The 18,725-nt window shown below is 45.9% G+C and overlaps 1 protein-coding gene across 2 annotated transcripts in view; it reads right to left on the bottom strand.

Moving 5' to 3' along the window:
• Positions 1-667: 667 nt before the first annotated feature.
• The window catches only part of CDK13 (cyclin dependent kinase 13), a 626,606-nt gene continuing 608,548 nt past the window's right edge, over positions 668-18,725 (bottom strand). For both annotated transcript variants that reach the window (XM_069215885.1, XM_069215880.1), the window contains exon 16: positions 668-2,032. In XM_069215885.1, coding sequence (XP_069071986.1) covers positions 1,191-2,032 — 842 coding nt within the window. In that variant the 3' untranslated portion in view covers positions 668-1,190. The remainder of the gene's footprint in view (positions 2,033-18,725) is intronic.

Genomic DNA, 18,725 nt, shown 5'->3' with positions numbered 1-18,725 from the left:
GTGACGATATCCTGTCCGCCGTCTTTCAAGTTCCATACAATATAATTGAAATTGTAATACGGCGGACGGGATATCTGTCAACTTTTGTGACTGAGTATCCCATCCGCCAAGATTGTAATCAGCCGTAAGTAAGGACCCATGCTCTCACCACTCTTTGCATTGTATGAAAATATAACAAGCTGAGAGGAGGCAGATTCCCGGTACAGTTTAAAATCATATAATTATATATATATATATATATATATATATATATATATATATATATATATATATATACACACACATAGACATACATACATATACATACATACATATATATACGTATATATATATATACATATACATACATATATATATTATACAACATTTAAAAAATGCTTTCAGTTTCCGAATGTGTTTTTTTTTTTTTTTTTTTAACTGCTAGGGAATCTCAACTTCCTTAACGTTTTGCATGACCTGAAAAGGTAGCAGAGTGAGTCACAAAAATGTTCTGACATACAAGCAAAGTCGAGTAGGATTTGTTAAAGTCTGAGCTAAAAAGATAAGGCACGTCCTTTTTCAAAACCATGATTGTAAATGAATAATTATCTCAAGCATCCAATCAGTGGTTTAAACAGAGAATGAAACTGACCCTTGTTTATCAAATTTGCATCAGGATAAATGGTGGTTTTATCTGAAAGGTTGTTTTATTTCATCTGAAGTGAGCAAAGTACATCTTCCACAATAACACTGAAAGCAGTGCAAAGACCGACTGCGACCTTTGACTAAAAGGTAGTTTTGTAAAAAGAAAAGTACCCAAAAGGAAATTGGTATCTGGCATTTTGACTGTTGTAAAATTTTCTTTTTACATAAAAGTTGGTCCAAACTTACAAAAAAGCACAAGTGTGCATAATTCAACAGGTCTGCAAATTTTCATAAAAAGCTGAAACCCCTAAAGTTATCTTTCACTTAGATTAGGCAAACTACAAAAAGAAACACATGACTAGAGTTTGTGAAGATGTACAATCAATTGATTTACTTTTGAAAACTGCATACTTTTGCTCTTGCTTTCTTGCAAGACCCTTTCTGGCATAAAAATAAAGCTGTTGAAATATTATTCAAGTCTTTTGAACTGCTGCTTTCAGTCGCAGCTGTGGTGTTATAGGATGGGAAAAGAAGTCTTTCCAAATATAGACTGTGCCTGAAAAATCTCAGTACGGTAATCCTCGGCCACGCCCCCGTACTGTTGCTGGATTAATGTGTCCTCTAAATCCTTGGGAATATCCCTGTACATGAGCAGGTGAAGACCACGTATGTCCTTGAATGTGGCCAGGGCCACGAGGCATGTCCTGTAAATTAGTGCTATAATTATAGTTCTGCATTTTTGTTGATAAACCATGTGTGACGTCTGCACCTATGGAGGGGTCACCACTGTTTCCTAGCACTAAAATAGGCCCATGCATATATTCAAACCTGTGGTCCTTATCGCCACTAAACATCATGGAACCAGTGTTGAGGTAACTGTCTCCGTAACCAGCCACTGAGCTCGGAAATGGCTCTGTAAAGGTAGGTGGTGGTTGAGGTGCACCACTAGAATGAGATGAAGCAGTACTGTAGTCATCCAGAGGTTGACTGTCCGCATTTCCAACAAAACTCCTTCCTTCTAATGCACCAGTGGATCCAGGACCTACCCCATCAATGCCATAAGGGGTGGAAGAGTAAGTACATTTGAAGTGATCAGTGTAATCTTGAGCCACTGTCACTGGGCACCCTGCTTGATGATCTATAATGCTTTGATCTCCCTCCTGAGCCTGATGTTGAGCAAGCAGCTGAAGTAGAGCCTCTTTCACAGCTGCATGCGGGTCAGTGGTGTTCATGCTAATGCTAGGAGGGTGCTGTTTTTCTGTCCGATAATCTAAATCTTCTTCAGAGAATGGAGGAGGCTCGGGAGGCTCTGGAGGACGTTGATCTGGAGGCAGTATGATGGGCTGTTCCCGTTCAGGTGATAGGTCCAGGATAGGTGTATCAGATCGTCCACTGCTGCTATTCTCATCTGAAAATAGGTAAAAATTCAAAATTTAATGTTTTAGTATACAATGAACAAAAGTTTCACTTACTTGTAGAGCTAACCTTCCTTTTATATTGAATGAACTTGTGACAATTTATATCTCTTATGTTTCTGGTTTGTACTAACCTAAAACAAATCAAAAAGTGTGAATCGGAGTGTGTCGCCATTAAGGAAGAGGAATGGCTAATGTTTACTGCAACGGTCTGACGTTGGGAACAACACTTGATATCACACACGTTCTCAATATTAAGTTCTTATATTTGATTGTGTCCACGCACCCATGATTACTTATTTTCACAGCAGGGCCCAATCACTAAGGAGAAATAGAACCCATTTCTGCAATCTAATTAGATAAGTCACCCTTCATTGTAGGAACCTCTCAAGTTATTGTTGCCCTAACAGGGGAAATGCAAGTTTTCTTTTGCATAGAGATTCAAGTGGTTGACTACACTGATGTAAAACACAATGAAAATCAGCCTTACAGACAGTGGAAAAGTTGTGCTCATCAGTTATGCTTATCTCTGTATTCTGGTCTCCAGGGGCGTAGCTCAAGGAGGGGCTGTTACACCACCCCTAAAATTTGTATTTTGTAGTAAATAGTTGGGTACAAGTGCTTTCAGTGGGGTAATGTGAAGTGTGTCGGATTTCACCTGGGGGTTTTACATGCCCACACAAACACACACAGGCACGCTTTTTCTAGGTTTTGAAGGCCTTAAAAATGTTGATTAGTTTTACAAATATTGCGTTTTAATTATCCCTAACAATCAACACTCCACTTTGTTTCCACTGCCCCTTTCATGTCCTGGTGCGCATATATTGTGTTTTAGCAAGATGTCCCAGCAATAATTGTTGGGAAATCTGAAGGTCTGTGCTCCCCCCGCCACATCCCACCCCGCGACCTATCGTACAAGTTACTTACCTTCGGTAACGAAATATCTGGTAGAGACATATTCTAGTTGCAGATTTCTTACCTTAGAATTTTCCCCCAGGAGTCAGACTGGATCCGGAGATTTTTCTTCGAGCAATACCCTTGCATGTCGGTAGGTGGCGTCGGTTGACTCTGCAGGCGTTGTGGTCACCGTGACGACAATGGGAGTAGTACATAGACGCCGCCCTCACGCAGTGATGTCAGTTTCTTTTAATTACTTTCCACGCCAGAGCGCAGAGCCGCTAACACTGAGATTGGTGCGCCAGAGCTAAGGACCTGAAAGAGGGAATCCCTGTCCCTAGAAATCAGTTCGCAAGCGGGCAGGATGGGTGGGCGGTAAGGAATCTGAAACTAGAATATGTCTCTACCAGATATTTAGTCACCGAAGGTAAGTAACTTGTACATCTGATAGACACTTCTAGTTGCAGATTCCTTACCTCAGAATAGATACCCAAGCAATGCCATCCTCAGTGGTGGGCTGCAAACTAAGATCATACTAGAAAGTCCTGCCGGACCTAACGACCAAAGTAGCCGTCCCGATGGACCTGACTATCCAGGCAGTAATGCTTAGCAAACGTGTGCAGGGATGCCCCACGTAGCTGCCTGACAGATATCCAGGACAGGAACTCTGCGTGCTAAAGCAGTGGATGCAGCAGTTGCTCTGGTAGAATGAGCCCGCAAGCAGTCAGGAGGTTGCTTTTTTGCCAAAGCGTAGCACATTTTGATGCAAAGAAGCACCCATCGAGAGATGGTATGCTTTTGCACCGCCTTCCCTTTCTTCGCACCCACATAGCCAACAAAGAGTTGATCATCCACCCGGAAATCGCTGGTACGATTGAGGTAGAACGCCAACGCTTTTTGGGTCCAGACGGTGGTGTCTCTCCTCCTCATGGGAAGGATGTGGGGGGTGCATAGAAGGTAGGCAAAGTGATGGACTGGCCTACATGAAATGGTGTAACCACCTTAGGAAGGGAGGAAGGAAGCTCTAGTGTGTAACACCACTTTGTCAGGGTGTGCAGACAAGTATGGAGGCTTTGAAGAAAGGGCCTGAAGCTCACTTACCCTGCAAGCAGAGGTGATAGCGATGAGAAAGACAGTTTTGAATGTGAGGAGCCGCAAGGGACAATTATGCATTGGCTCAAAGGGGGTACACATCAAGTAAGTAAGTACAAGATTAAGATCCCACTGAGGCATGATGAAGGGAGTGGGAGGAAATAAGTGGGTGAGCCCTTTTAAGAACCTAGTCACAAGAGGTGTTTTAAAGAGTGAGGGCTGATCAGGAAGCCTAAGAAAGGCGGAAATGGCAGACAAATACCCTTTAAGGGTGCTCAAAGCAGAGCCCTGCTGGGCTAAAGAAAGAATGAACAGAAGAACCTCTGAAAGAGGGCAGAAAGGGGGTCAACAGATTTGTTGCTACACCATGCCACAAATTTATTCTAACAACAGGTGTATACAGTTTTAGTCGATTGACGCCTGGCTGGCAAGATAACATTACAGACTTCGGGTGGAAGGGCAAATGCCGTCAACTGTTGCCGCTCAATCTCCACGCATGAAGGAGGAGGTTGGACAGGCTCAGGTACAGGACCATCCCCTGCTGCTGCGACAGAAGATCCGCCCGAAGAGGCAGTCTGAGTGGAGGATCGATGGACATGCTCAATAGCTCTGGATACCACACGCTTCGAGCCCAGTCCGGAGCCACCAAGATAATTTGGACCCGGTCGTACTTGATTTTCTTGAGAACTCTGGGCAGAAGAGGGATAGGCGGGAAGGCGGAAAGAAGGCCAGAGTTCCACTCGAGACAAAAAGCGTCTGAGCGAGTACAACCATGGAAACTCCAACTTGCAAAATAGCTGACATTGCGCCTTCTCTGCGGAGGCAAACAGATCTAACCAAGGTTCTCCCCACTTGAGAAAGAGACCTTGAACCACCACCGGATGGAGACGCAATTCATGATCGACAGTGCGTCAGCGGCAGAGTTTGTCTGCTCTGGCGTTGAGAGCCCACCAGATGTTGAACCATCAGGGTAATAACCCTGATGTTCCAGCCATATCCAGAGGCGTAGTGCCTCCTGACAAAGGGTCCAGGAGCCTACCCCGCCTTGGAGTACCACATGGAGGTACTGTTGTCCGTGAACACCTGCACCACTTTCCCTTTTAGAGAGGGAAGGAATGCTTTCAACGCAAGCCTGATCGCCCGGAGCTCCAGCATATTTATGTGGAGTTCCGACTCCGCCGGAGACTAGAGGCCTCTGATCTCCGCCTCTCCCATGTGGCCGCCCCACCCCAGAAGTGACGCATCTGTCACTATAGAAAGATCTGGATGGGGAAGGGAGAGGGATCTGCCGTTGGCCCAATCGGGATTCAAAAGCCACTACTGCAGGTCTTTCGCAGTCCCCTCTAAGATCTGGACCATGGCGGAGAGATTTCCCTGATGCTGCACCCACTGAAACTTCAAGCCCCACTGCAGAGCCCGCATATGCCACCTGGCATGTGTTACTAGAAGGATGCAGGAGGCCATGAGGCCCTGCAGCCTCGGAGTCAGTCTCACCGAAACCAAGACCAAGGCTGAAAGATAGGAATCATGGCCTGAATGTCTTTGATTTGCTTTACGGGAGGATAAGCCTGAAACCGCACTGTGTCCAGAACCGCTCCGATGAAAGGGAGTGTCTGAGAGGGAGTCAGGTGTGACTTCGGCACATTTATAGTGAACTCCAGCAAATGCAGGAGGTTCACCGTAGTCTGAAGGTGGGAGACAACTGTCATTGGCGAAGGCGTCTTCAACAGCCAATCTTCTAGGTAGGGAAAGACTGAGACACCTAACCTGCGCAGATGAGCTGCAACCACCGCCATCACTTTCGTGAACACCTGAGGGGCTCTGGTAAGGCCGAAGGGGAGCACGGTAATCTGAAAGTGCTCGTGACCTACCACGAATCGTAGGTAATGTCTGTGGGCAGGCAGGATGGGGATGTGGAAATAAGCATCCTGCAAGTCAGTCCAACGCGACCATTCAGTCTCATGGGTCCAAGGCAGACAGAACCTGAGCCAGGGTGAGCATTTTGAACTTCTCCTTCCAGAGGAAGTAGTTCAGGTCCCGAAGATCTAGGATAGGACGCAAGCCTTTGTCCTTCTTTGGTATCAGAAAGTAGTGGGAATAACAACCACAACCTACTTCTGGCACAGGGACCCTTTCTATAGCCCCCTTGGCCAAGAGAGCTGCGACTTCCTGGCAGAGAAACACCAAATAATCCTCCGGAAGATGATGGAAGGATGGTGGCATTTGTGGTGGTGCAGATTCGAAAGGGAGGGAGTAGCTCTTCTGAATTATCTGCAACACCCACCCGTCTGTGGTGATATGTTCCCAGTGGGGCAGGTGATGGCGGATCCTGTCACCAACTGAGCGGGAGTGAGGGGACGGACTAGGAAGATTTGGAGGCTGAAGCAGGGGCAGAGGTGGACTGGACAGACCTCTGGTTCCCTGTCCCATGGCCATGTGGGATTCCACGTCCACGCATAGGCTGTCCAGCATGCATGGCATGGCGGCTGGGTTGAGGACGCGACAGGGCCCCCCTTCCATGGCCCCGAAAGGGACGAAAAGCGGACTGCGGTGAGCGTGTGACGGAGGAAAGTCCAAGGGACCGAGCTGTAGCCCGGGAATCCTTGAATCTCTCCAAGGCCGAGTCCACTTTGTCTCCGAAGAGACAGGTGCCATCAAAGGGCATGTCCATGAGTGATGTTGGACATTCCCCGAGAAGCCAGAAGTACGTAACCAGGCATGGTGCCGTAAGGCCACTGTCGTCGCAACTGATCTGCCCAGAGATCCAGTCCACAACGGATAGTGAACTTTGCCGCGTCTCTACCATCTTTCACTGCTTGGGAGATGATAGCACGGGCCTCTTCCGGTCTCTGCGGCAGGACTTGCGCAACCGTATCCCACAGAGAGAGGGAATAACGGCCCAAAAGACATGCGGTGTACACAGACCGCAGTGCTAGGCTGGAGGAAGAAAACAACTTCTTACCAAATTGTTCCAGCCTTTTGGATTCCCTATCCGGGGGTGCGGAAGGGAACGCGCCAGAAGAGGAAACCTGGATTACAAGACTCTCAGGCGTAGGATGTTGTGACAGGAACTTTGGGTTGTTCGGCGTGGGGCGATGGCGGCGAGCGATAGTCCTGTTCACAGGAGCCCCTGTGTAGGGTTTGGACCATGTACCCAAAAGGACATCAGTGAGGGCCTCATTAAATGGAAGAAGGGGTTCCGACGTAGAAGCCCCAGGCTGAAGCACCTCTGGCAGGAGATTAGAACTGACTTCAACAGTAGGTAGCTCAAGGCCAAGGACGTCAGCCGCCCCTATTAACCACCATACTATAGGTAGCTCCCTCCGCCGTAGCCATGGTAGGAGGAGACAGCATGCCAGCGTCAGGAGAAGTATCCAGACCACTGGCTTTTCCCAAGTCCTGTGCCCAGTCCATAGTTGGGTCATCCTGGTATTCATAAGGGTCCAGGAACCCCTCCAATTCCTCCCCGTATTTGTACCCATAGGAAAATTGGTCTGAATCTGACCTCGGGCGACAGGGCCCACTGAAGCCGATGGCGGCGTCGGCTGACGCCGCTCTGACTTTTGAGTCGTCGGGTATGAGAATTGGGTCGACGTCGATAGTGGGCACTACCGACGTCGGGAGCGTCGACAATCGACCCGGCGCCGGGGAAGGCCTCGATGGTGCGACCTGCGTCGGTGCGGCTCCGCGCACGGATCTGGAGGAGACCTCGGTGGCCCGGGCCGAAGGCGCCAGCGCGGAACCTGAAGGCCCCTCAGCTAAACCCCTTGGGCCAGAAGGCGCCGAATCGAGGTCGGCACACCCAAAGATAAGGCGCATGGCCTCGTAAAACTCTAAGTTGGGTGGGGTCGCTACGGCTCCGGGAAACTCGGGGAAGTGCGGAGTTGACCCAGCGCTCGAGGCACCACAGGCAAACGCGATGAGGATCAGTCACCGACATCATCCGATGGCAGTCCTCACAAGGCTTGAACCCGGTCTTCGGGGACATCCTCGACGCACCAAGGTCGCACCAAAAAAGCTTGACAAAACGGTCGAATTCGTCCAAAAAATAGCCTACGTTAGCTCTCTCTGAATCAGCGCGTGGCGCGGAAAGAAAAGAACTGACGTTACTGCGCGAGGGCGGCATTTATGTACTACTCTCGACGTCATCACGGCGACCACGACGCCTGCGGAGCCAACCAACGCCACCTACTGACGGGCAAGGGTATTGCTCTAAGAAAAATCTCCGGATCCAGTCTGACGCCTGGGGGAAAATTCTAGGTAAGGAATCTGCAGCTAAAAGTCACTATCAGATAAACTTACCAGGCTACACCCCTGTTGGGTCTCCATAAACACTACCATTTTGGACCTTCCCACAAACACCCAAGGGTTCGGTTATGTTTAAACCAACTGTCTGTAGAGCATGTTCTGCGCATGTTCACCCAAAAGTCACATGTATCCCACTCCCCTAAAGAATCATCAAAACAATGCTTACTGAAGATTTGATATGTTGGTTTTCTACTTACAGAAAAATGAATGTTGCAGTTTAATATTTATTCAAATCTACCAAACGGGGCTGAGGGCAAAAGTATAAAAGTAGAGACAAGTGTATAAATGTAGTGGTTTTAAAACACTGAAGAACATTAATGCAAAGTTCCTCAAGATACAATGCCTTGCAACCTTCTCATGCAGCTATTCTATTTGCCTCTGAACAGCTTTAACCAACTTAGTTGCCTTCGGAATTATGCTTCTTAACAGCAGGATCCTTAATAAAATGTCAGCAATAATTATGTCCACATTCTTCTAAGAACATTTTTGAAGACACCTTATTTTAACCTTCCTGTCTTAGTAATGTGATAAACTAATCCTACACTTGATGGTCTGATGGTAAATGTATACATAATGCGGAGGACTAGCATGAAAGGGAAAAAATAATTTTCTTGTAACTGTAGTCCAATACTACTGAACATAAAATCATAAGAAACATCTTTCATCTATTAGCCGAACTGTTTTCATTCATCTCATACTAGTTGTAGTACATTCTGAACCTAATTAACCTGTTAGGGTAAAGGGCACACCATGGCTATGCTTCTTAGCCCACAAGAGAGGGCAATCACAGACACCTGTATTGATGAGAAAAGTAAACCTCACACCTGTTTCTCGTAACGCTTTCATGTACTTCGAAGCATGTACATTCAAACAACACGTTTAACTGTCAAGAATCAAATTTTATTTGCGGGAAACCTTCTACATTACAATTCTCCTAGTTATGGGTTACTAATATTAATCCAAGACACAAATGCTAAGAGACACACCCACCTATGCCTATCTTAATTGCAGGTGAACAAGTATTCCCCAGTGACGTCTTTCATTCCAGATCTTTTACATCCCACAAAAGAGAAACAGCTTCTTTTGCCTAAGACCCGAGGCTGAATTCTGTTTTCCAGGACTCAGAATCCAGGCACAGTGAAAGATGCAAGTTTAACTTCAGGCTCTGGAAGTCTGTCAAATTGCATACCTATCCAGGATCTCTCTACCTTTCTTCTAAAAGCCATGGACGCCATTTAGGGGATGCCAGGGGTCAAAGCTGCAACCCATGCTTACCCCTTTGCACCCCTGGCACTTGCCTCTGCGACCTTCGGCCTCAGAGGTGGCAAAATCAATGCAAGGAACAAAGGGGCAAGCTCGTCTTTATGGACGTTGCTTGGAGCTCCACTTCATTGTTTTCAATCAGTTTTTTTTTTAATTACACTAAGTGAATAATGCATTATTCACTACTAGTGCAATAAAAAATGAAGTATAGTTAGTTAAAACATAACATTCCTTGGTAGTGGAGGTAAGGTACAAAAAAAAAAAAACACTTAAATATATGTTGTGTGCATGCTTGCGGGTGTGACTGTGCTTACGTAAAATAGGGTGTGTGTATGAGTGAATGTGCATTTGCGTGCGTGTGAGGTAAAGTAAATATGAAATGACACGTAAAGTCACTTACGTTACCCCTGGAATTCTGGTGAATTGACGTTCCTGCTAAAAGCAAGCAATTTCAGTTTTATAGGCGGCTCGACCCCTCCTCTGGCCATGGACAGACAACCTTCCAAGTACTTTATTTTGATCCAATTACAATGCTCTCACCTTCAGATCTGAGCAAATCAAGATTATGTTGTACCCTACATTTGAAAATGTCTTTCAAAAAGTAGCAATTTCTGCATTACTGCTGAAGGCCTCCATGTGAGACAGACCTATTTTTAGGGCACACTATAGCTCATTCTGGTCAGAGAGCTGGAGCTGGTAAAAAACAGGTGTTAGGTTCACTCACTCATTCATTCTCTGGGCCTTTCCAACCCGCCAGTAACTCTTGCAACGTTCTTTTTGTGACTTTGGCTGAAGTTTCCTATCACCAGCCTATCACACACCAACAAGGAACCCAGCTGTTCCCCTGGGAGGCAGTGGTGCCAACCACCCCCATGGCCAAAGTAAATGTGCCGCTCTGTCCATAACCCCACTCTTGCAAAATCTCCCCCGTACTCCCCCCACCACCCTTACCAATTCACCTGCAGAACCCTTTTAGTGTACCTTTAGATACGGACTGTCAACTGGTGGGAGACAGAATCCATTGGATTCTAGCCGGGCTGGTAAGCGATCACATCAGACAAGTGGGTCCACCAAGTGTTTCACTAAGGCTATGAATTACCCTTCCTTTTGTCCCTGCCGCACCTTCTAGTGTCTACCTAATGACTGACAGAGGACCATCTCTCCATGTTGCTGCAGGAAATGCAAGTCCTTTTTGCCAAAGGGACTTGCAGGAGGGTTCCAGCACCGGAAGAAGGACTTGGTGGTTATTCCCACTACTTTCTGGAACCCAAGAAGGATGGAGGCCTGTGGCCAATTCTATTTCTGCACCCTCTCAATCTTTTCCTGCAAGGATAAATTCAAAATGCTCACCCTGGCAGTGGTCTGGTCTATCCTTGACCCTGGAGACTGGATGGTGGCATTGGATCTGCAAGAAGCCTATTTCCACATTTCCATCCTGCCGGCCTGTTGGTACTAACTGGAGTTTGTGGTGGCGGAATAGCATTTTCAGTTAGTTGTATTCCTCTTCGGTCTCACCACCTAAATTTAGGATGTCACAAACATAATGATGGTGGTCTCTGTCCAAGGTCTTCAATTGGAGGCAAACACTAGTAGTGACTATGCACCCCAATGAAAATTCCCTATAGGTGGCGACATATTGAAACTGACAAATGCAGTCAATATTTTCAGTTTATATTAGCATACAGGTGACCTGGAGCACTCACTGACTGGTAACTACTGGGATTTAGGGGTAGGTTCCATTTACACCTTTGAGAATCAATATCTCAGGAGCAAATGGTAAATAGATGGTTCAAATGATTTCATATTCATTAAGACAAACTGCAGCCAACGGGGGAAGTAAGGTCCCTTTGGGGCTGGTTGGGGTTAGATACTGTCACCTTAAGGTAATGAAAGGGCAGATTATGGTGGAGATTCATCACATATGTTTTGTGAAAAGTGCATCTGCAGCTTCACAACCATGGTTGATGACCTTTCATTGTGTCAGTTATACTGGCTTGGTCTACAAGGACTCCTTGGCTCCTCGGTACCTGACTCCATTAAGAAGTCAAAGCATGCAGAACTTCAGTGAGATGCAATTTGTGGGATTCTTAGTCCCAGTCACACAACTACTCCATTAATCTGGTTAGCTCCCTGTTCTGGCCAGTCTTAGTAACAATGCTTGCTCCAGAGTCCCCAGCATGTAAGACATTCATCCGACAATGTTCTGCCCATGACAAACTTTTTTCTATATAGAGGTGAACAGTCTCCTTGAAAACAAAGTTTGAGTTGCTGGCTCCAAGGAAGGATTCAACTACCAACTAAATGCTTTGTGATCTTCCTTCATTGAGGAGTAACCACATCCATGTTCCTTTTTCTGATTTTGGTAAGCTGTTCAATGCAGGGAATATGGCACAACCAGTGAAGGTCCTTTGTGGATTGGAATTAGCTGGTCAAGCCGTAGCACTCTGTTTGGAAATGTGGGAGGACCGATACTTGCTGTAGAGGGGAATAAATAATTCTCATCCCACCTACCCAAAGAATGTGTTTAATGATGAGCCCTGAACACAAGAACAAGCAGGAGGTCACATTTGCCAGCCATGGACAAGACTAGCCTGCAACAGAACAAACTTCTTGTACTGTGTTCCCAGTTGGCACATGGTATGGACACTTGACCTGAATGCACCCAACATAACACCTAAAATAAAATACAGAGAACAATTTATGTGGGAAATGATTAGTCTTTTACAGGGAAATGTTGGACAGCCTCCCAACCAGAGGTGCAGTCACCTTGCATGCTGTGAAACCTTATTATACTTCTTTCAACAGTGCTAAGCTCTGCTAAACTAATCGACTTGTTAGAAGATGGAGCCACCCAGTGGGCTCGCACAATGTCAACTTCACTGGGGGAAACCAGAAAAATTAGTAAGGCAACTAAGTATAGGTCTTCTAATCCATGCAGACACTGTCTGCACCAATGCACAATATAGCTCTTGATATAAAGCTTTAGATCGATAGTCTGGAAAATTAAGGACCATAGCTTATTTTGATAAATGTGCCCGAAGGCTACCCAGGACTGGAAAGTGCAGTTTTATGTTGCCAAACACAAAACGTCACGTGCCTTGCATTAATCCTGCTCCAATTTGAAGCAGCGGACCGGAGGCTGTTCCCGTGAAAGGTCAGCTTCACGGTCGAAGTCTTCCAGTAAGTAAAAATTCAAACAAACGCAAGGCAAAGCGGGACTCAACCTCAAACTGCAACTCTAAAGAGTTGAGAAGTGGGCATCACAATGTCACCTGCTTGTCCTCTGGTTCTCCAGTTGAAAATCTAAAACTACAGGCGGTCCCTGTATGCCCTAGATTTCCCAGGGGATCTGCGATTTTCTAACAGGTCAAATCTTTGAGGTGGAAATCTTTCAGACATCTGGCTTTCTTCTGGCTCCCAATGGTGCACCTAAGGGACAGTCATCTGGCTTATTGCCTCTGGATCTGTCCGTGGTGCTGTTGTACCCCCATGGACTGGTTGCCGGCTCTGTCCCAACACGGATACAGAAATCCATCCAGAATCTGACCTGTGTTATCCCCTCATTTATGCCAGTACTTTTGGCATTGGGAGAGGAATCCAGTGTTGCTTGAGATGTCAGATTCCAGAACCAATGTAAGCATGATCCCGATGGATGTTGCGCTATGACATAACTAAAGTGCAACTGGTCACCAAACAGCCCGATTCCAATCCTATTCCTCTCCTAGATTGGATGTGCCATCAGAAGTTTCTTTGTCTTTTTGGCGCAGGTCTGATCAAACATTGCTGCCACCCAGAGACGATGATGGAGGGGGAGGTGGCGGGGGGGGGGGGGAGGGGAATGTGATGGTAGGGGATGGGCATTATTTACAGTGGAAATTCAATGTGAAGCTGTGGCCTTTGACCTACAACTACTCTCCATTGAGGCTAAGATAAATGTCCTAACAAATCTTGCCGCCTGGGCCGGCAGCATCTGAGCCCTTGCTACTTTTCAGTAATGCCCTCATTAACACTTTAATGGGAAGTTGGTCAAAGGTTTTTTCTTGCCCACCTATGAACAGACAGGTGGTCCGATGTCACAGACTAGCACCTGGGAAGCCTGATTTCCTCATGAAACACCTTACTTCTGGAAGTCTGGTGTTCAGTCTTCTACCAGAAAAGTGAATCCCAATTAATTCCCCACAACTAGAAAGATAAGGAGTCTAAGAGAATGGAGGCATTTGGTAAACTAATGTATTCTCTTCAGCCAGCCTAGCATTAAGATTACGCAACACAGTTTTGTTTTTGGGCAGATATATGCATGCCCTCTTAGACTGACAGATATGGCTTGGCGGCAGCCCCAGAAGATCTTAGGGCATCACTGGCTCACACCATTCAGGATGGTCAAGATGTGGCTAAATATGTAATTTGTGCTGACCTTTATACTACGGACTGTATGGGCGGACGGAGATGTACAGAACTCTCACGTGGATATTTCTTTCAATTGCTCACGCCTATTAGACAAAAAGGCAAATTATTAAGTAGGACCACAGCATGTTCTCTCAGTCTTGTTTCCTGCCAAAAAGCTTTCTCACTAGTTAAGATTGGAGGCTATTCTAGGGGACTAGCATGTGGGCAGCATCAGTCTTTCCAGCCTCTGCTGCTATTCACACGTGTCCTTTTAAGGCTGGGGATGTGAATCGGGCAGGCAACCAAGGGCACCAGTCTTTCCAGCCCCCTTTCCTTAAGGCAACAGCTGCCAATCTAACTTCGCTTGCCATTAGTGGTGCAAAACCACCCTGTGAAAGGCAGAATCCAGTACTTTCTCCCAGAGTGGCAATCCATCATTACAGACAAATGGGTCCTCCAAATTGTTAAGCACCACCTTCCTGTCTGCTTTGCCAAATCCTACCCTCACATCAGAACAAGTATCGGGGAAACATCTGTCCATTCTGTTGCAAGAGCAAGTTTTACTCTCCAATGGAGCCATCAAGAGAGTTTCTGACTATGAAATAGAGGAGGGCTGCTACTCTTGATATTTCCTTGTACCAAAGAAAGATCTTTCCTCTCTGAACAACTTACTGTTGAAACTGGCCCTGATTCTGTCTGTCTTCGACCAGATAGACTGGATGGTGTTCTTTGCCTTGCAGAACGGATATTTTCATATGCTTGACCTGCAGTCCCACAGACATTACTTACTGGTCAAGGTAGGCCAGAGCATTTCCAGTTTGCAGTGCTCTCTTTCAGCTATACCAGTGCCCAGTTGTGTTATAAAAATTTGATTGGGATGGTCGCCACCCATCTTCAGCAGTTGGGGATGCTAGTCTTAGACTACCTTGATGAATGGCTGTTGAAGATGAGTACCGCAGTCAGTTGCGGACCACGGACACTAGATGATGGAAATCCTCCCAACATTGTTTGAGTTCGTGACCAACAAGACGAAAACGCACCCAACTCCTACAGTGAATTCCCTTCAGAGTTTTCCTGGAAATGGTTCAGTTCAGGGCCTACACTTTGGTGCAACAAGACCAGGACATTTGTGATATGATCCTGATGTTTCAGTCGCAGTCCAGTATCTCTGTGACAGTAGTTCCGAGGCTTCTTAGCCTTTTAGCCTCTTACATTCTCCTTGTCGACCACTCCAGATGACATGCAGGCTCTGCAATGGAATCCGAGGTTCCAGTGGGCCCAACACCAAGGAATCCAGTCAGATGTCAGAGGAAAGTGCACATGATCTGCAGTGCTGGCTGCTCAATCGCTTTTGAACCGGGGCAGAGCCGTCTTGTTGCGTCACTGATGGGTTGGAAAGGTCATCTGGGAGAGGTGGAGATGAGAACTCTGATCTCTGACAGAAAACTGTCTATGTCAACCTGCTGAGGTTGTTTCTGCCCATTCACTTGGTGCTAAAGGCCTTCCTGACATCCATCAAAGCAAAGGAAGCCTTTTGCAGGTTCTACTGGGCAACACAGCCACATGATTCTGCAAAAAGCAAGGCATAGTGGGATCAGGTGTTTTGTGCAGAGAAGCTTTCCGCCTCAAGAACTGGCCGTAACGTCAGGGAATTCCCCTGATCGTGAACCACCTAGGGGGAACCATTGAATGTCAGGACAAACTAGCGCAGCTGGTGGATCACAAATGGCACCTACATCCTAAGGTGGCACAGGCCACTGGGAAGAAGCCAGGATAAATTCTTTTTGCATTGTCAAAGGTTTTGCAGGTTAAAATTAGTGATAGAACAACCATTAGGAGATGCACTTTGGAATGGAAAACCAAAACGACTGTATACCTTTCCGCCCGTCTCTCCTGTCCAGAGTTCTGAAAAAGATCAAGACCAACTGGGTCCACCTCATTCTAGTGAGGGCTCCAGATTGGTCAAGTAGAGTGTGTTACTCAGACATTCTGGACATGCGCATCTGCCCTGGGATCAGGCTTCCACTTTGGGAGGATCTCCAGATGCAGGGGCATAGTCCTCCACTAGAGCGTATGCAATCTACACCGCCATGTATGGCTATTGAGCAGCGGCAGTTAACGGCATCTGATCTGCCACCTAAAGTGGTGGATGTCATCCTGGTTGTCGGGCATCCTTCCAAAGTTTATTTACACTGACCACTGCATGTGGAGTGCACAATACAGACCACTTTCAAGCTAAAATGTCAGATGTCCTGTCTGCTTTGTCTAATGAAACTGTAAGATGTCCTGTTTGCAAGCCTTGCTGTGGGGGCAAGTTTAAAGGATATTTGTCAACCTTTTCAGCCTTGTTAAGTTTACCGGCAAACCATAATTATTTAAATTAGCTGGTGTAATGTGGTTTTTAAGTTTTGACCCATCCACACTCACTCCCAAGCCACTTGGAATGCCATAGTGGGAACTTCACTTAGTCATGTTTCTCATATGTATGTCCTTTGAGCCACTGAATACCTGCCTGGTGCGTCTCCTAACCTTCAAGACTGTCTTACTTATTACGATCACTTCAGCCTGTCGCTTGAGTAAAATTCAGGCACTGTCTGTGCAGCTGATATAAATCTTTTTTGGACAAACTGGTGCTGAGGAGCCTGGCAACTTTGACTAATTGCAACTACTTTTAAGTATGGACAATCCATCACTCTTGCAGCGTTCTTTGCCCTTTCCCACCCCTTGAAAGAGGAGGAGATGTTCCATTGATTGGACTCCAAAAAAAGCTTTCCCATCGATCGTACCAAGTAAAAAAAACTGATGGGTATACAAATCTGGTCTGTTTGGAAGTTTGCAAGAGCGGTGTGACCCAGTTTGTTGACCAGAAATGGAATTAATGGGAGAGGGGGAAAAGCGTAAGCAAATATCCCTGACAAGTTGATCCATAGAGCATTGCCCTTGGACGGAGGGTGTAGGTGTCTGGATGCAAAGTTTTGGCATTTTGCGTTTTCACTTGTTGCGAAAAGGTCTATGTCTGGTGTTCCCCACATTTGAAAGTACTGTTGAAGTACCTGAGAGTGAATTTCCCATTCGTGTATTTGTTGCTGCGTCCTGCTTAGTACATCTGCTAGTTGTACCCCTGGGATGTACTCCGCTAGCAAGTAAATCTGATTGTGAATTGCCCATTTCCATATTATTTCGGCTAAAAGGGACAACTGAGATAAATGTGTTCCTCCCCGTTTCTTGAGATAATACATTGTTGTCATACTGCCTGTTTTATTTAAAGACTTTTTTGTGTCTTAGTAGAGGTTGAAAAGCTTTTAGGGTGAGAAACAAAGCTAACAATTCTAAATGGTTTATGTGATAGGTTAACTGCGTTGAATTCCATTCCCCTTGTATGGTTAGGTTGTTGAGATGAGCTCCCCAACCTGCCATTGGTGCATCTGTTGTTATTGTGGTCTGAGCCACAGGGTCCTGAAAAGAACACCTTTTTATTAAGTTGTTGTGATTCCACCATTGTAGAGATTTGTGAGTTTGGCAGTCTAAAAACACTAGATCTTGCACTTAACCCTGTGTTTGAGACCACTGTTATGAGAGACACTGTTGCAGTGTTCTCATGTTTACTCTTGCATGCGGTACTATTGCTATGCATGATGCCATCATTCCCAATAGTTTCATGATAAAACTTACAGTGTAACTGATTGGGCTGTATTTGTGACTGGAGGTTTTGAAAAGTCTATATCCTTTGTGCATTTGGGTAGGCTAAGGGGTTGTGGGGATTGAGAATAGCACCTAGATAAGGTTGAACCTGTGCTGGTTGAAGATATGATTTTTAGTAACTGACTGTGAACTCTAGTGTGTGTGTAGGGTATCTTGTGTATTGAGTGTGTTGCTGGCATTGTATAATGTTGCTTGATTTTATTAGCCAATCGTCTAGATAAGGAAAGACATGTATGTGTTGTCTTCTTAGGTGAGCTGCTACTACAGCTAGGCATTTTGTGAAAACCCTTGGAGCTGGTGTTATGCCGAAGGGAAGTACCTTGAATTGATAGTGTTTTCCGGCTATTACAAATCTTAGGTATTTGTGATGAGCTGGGTGTATGGGAATATGAAAGTGAGCATCTTTGAGATCTAAGGCTGTCATGTAATTTTGTTTTTGTAGTAGGGGAATTACGTCCTGCAGAGTTACCATGTGAAAATGTTCTGACAGGATATATAGATTTAGAAGTCTTAGATCCAGAATGGGTCTGAGAGTACCATCCTTTTTTGGTATGAGGAAATATAGTGAATATACCCCTATTCCCTGTTGTGATACTGGAACTGTTTCTATTGCTTCTTTTACTAATAGAGATTGCATCTCTTGCTTGAGCATAATGTGTTCTGGGGAGAGTCTGTGAGAGCGAGGGGGAATGTTTGGAGGAGTAGAAATGAGTTCTAGGCCATAACCATTGCGGATAATTGAAAGCACCCACTGATCCGTGGTGATGTTTTGCCTGTGAGAGTGGAATTGTAGTAGTCTTCATCCCACAGGAGATGTGCGGGATTGTGGGATGTTGAGGAAGTCATTGTTTTGGGAGAGCGGTGACACTTTGCGGTTTGAAATTTGCCTCTTGCTCTAAAGTGTTGACCTCTGTAAGAGCCTCTAAATGATCCTCTTGGTTAATACTGCTGGGTTTGTTTAGGCTGTGAGATGGAAGCCTCTGTAGTTTGGGGTTTGAAATCTCCCCTGAACTGCTGTTTGCAAAAGGAAGGTAAGGT

Source organism: Pleurodeles waltl, chromosome 2_1, assembly GCF_031143425.1.
Source record: "Pleurodeles waltl isolate 20211129_DDA chromosome 2_1, aPleWal1.hap1.20221129, whole genome shotgun sequence".
Lineage (NCBI taxonomy): Eukaryota > Metazoa > Chordata > Amphibia > Caudata > Salamandridae > Pleurodeles > Pleurodeles waltl.
Note: the sequence above shows the minus strand (reverse complement) of the source record. Positions and strands in the feature narration are given on the sequence as shown.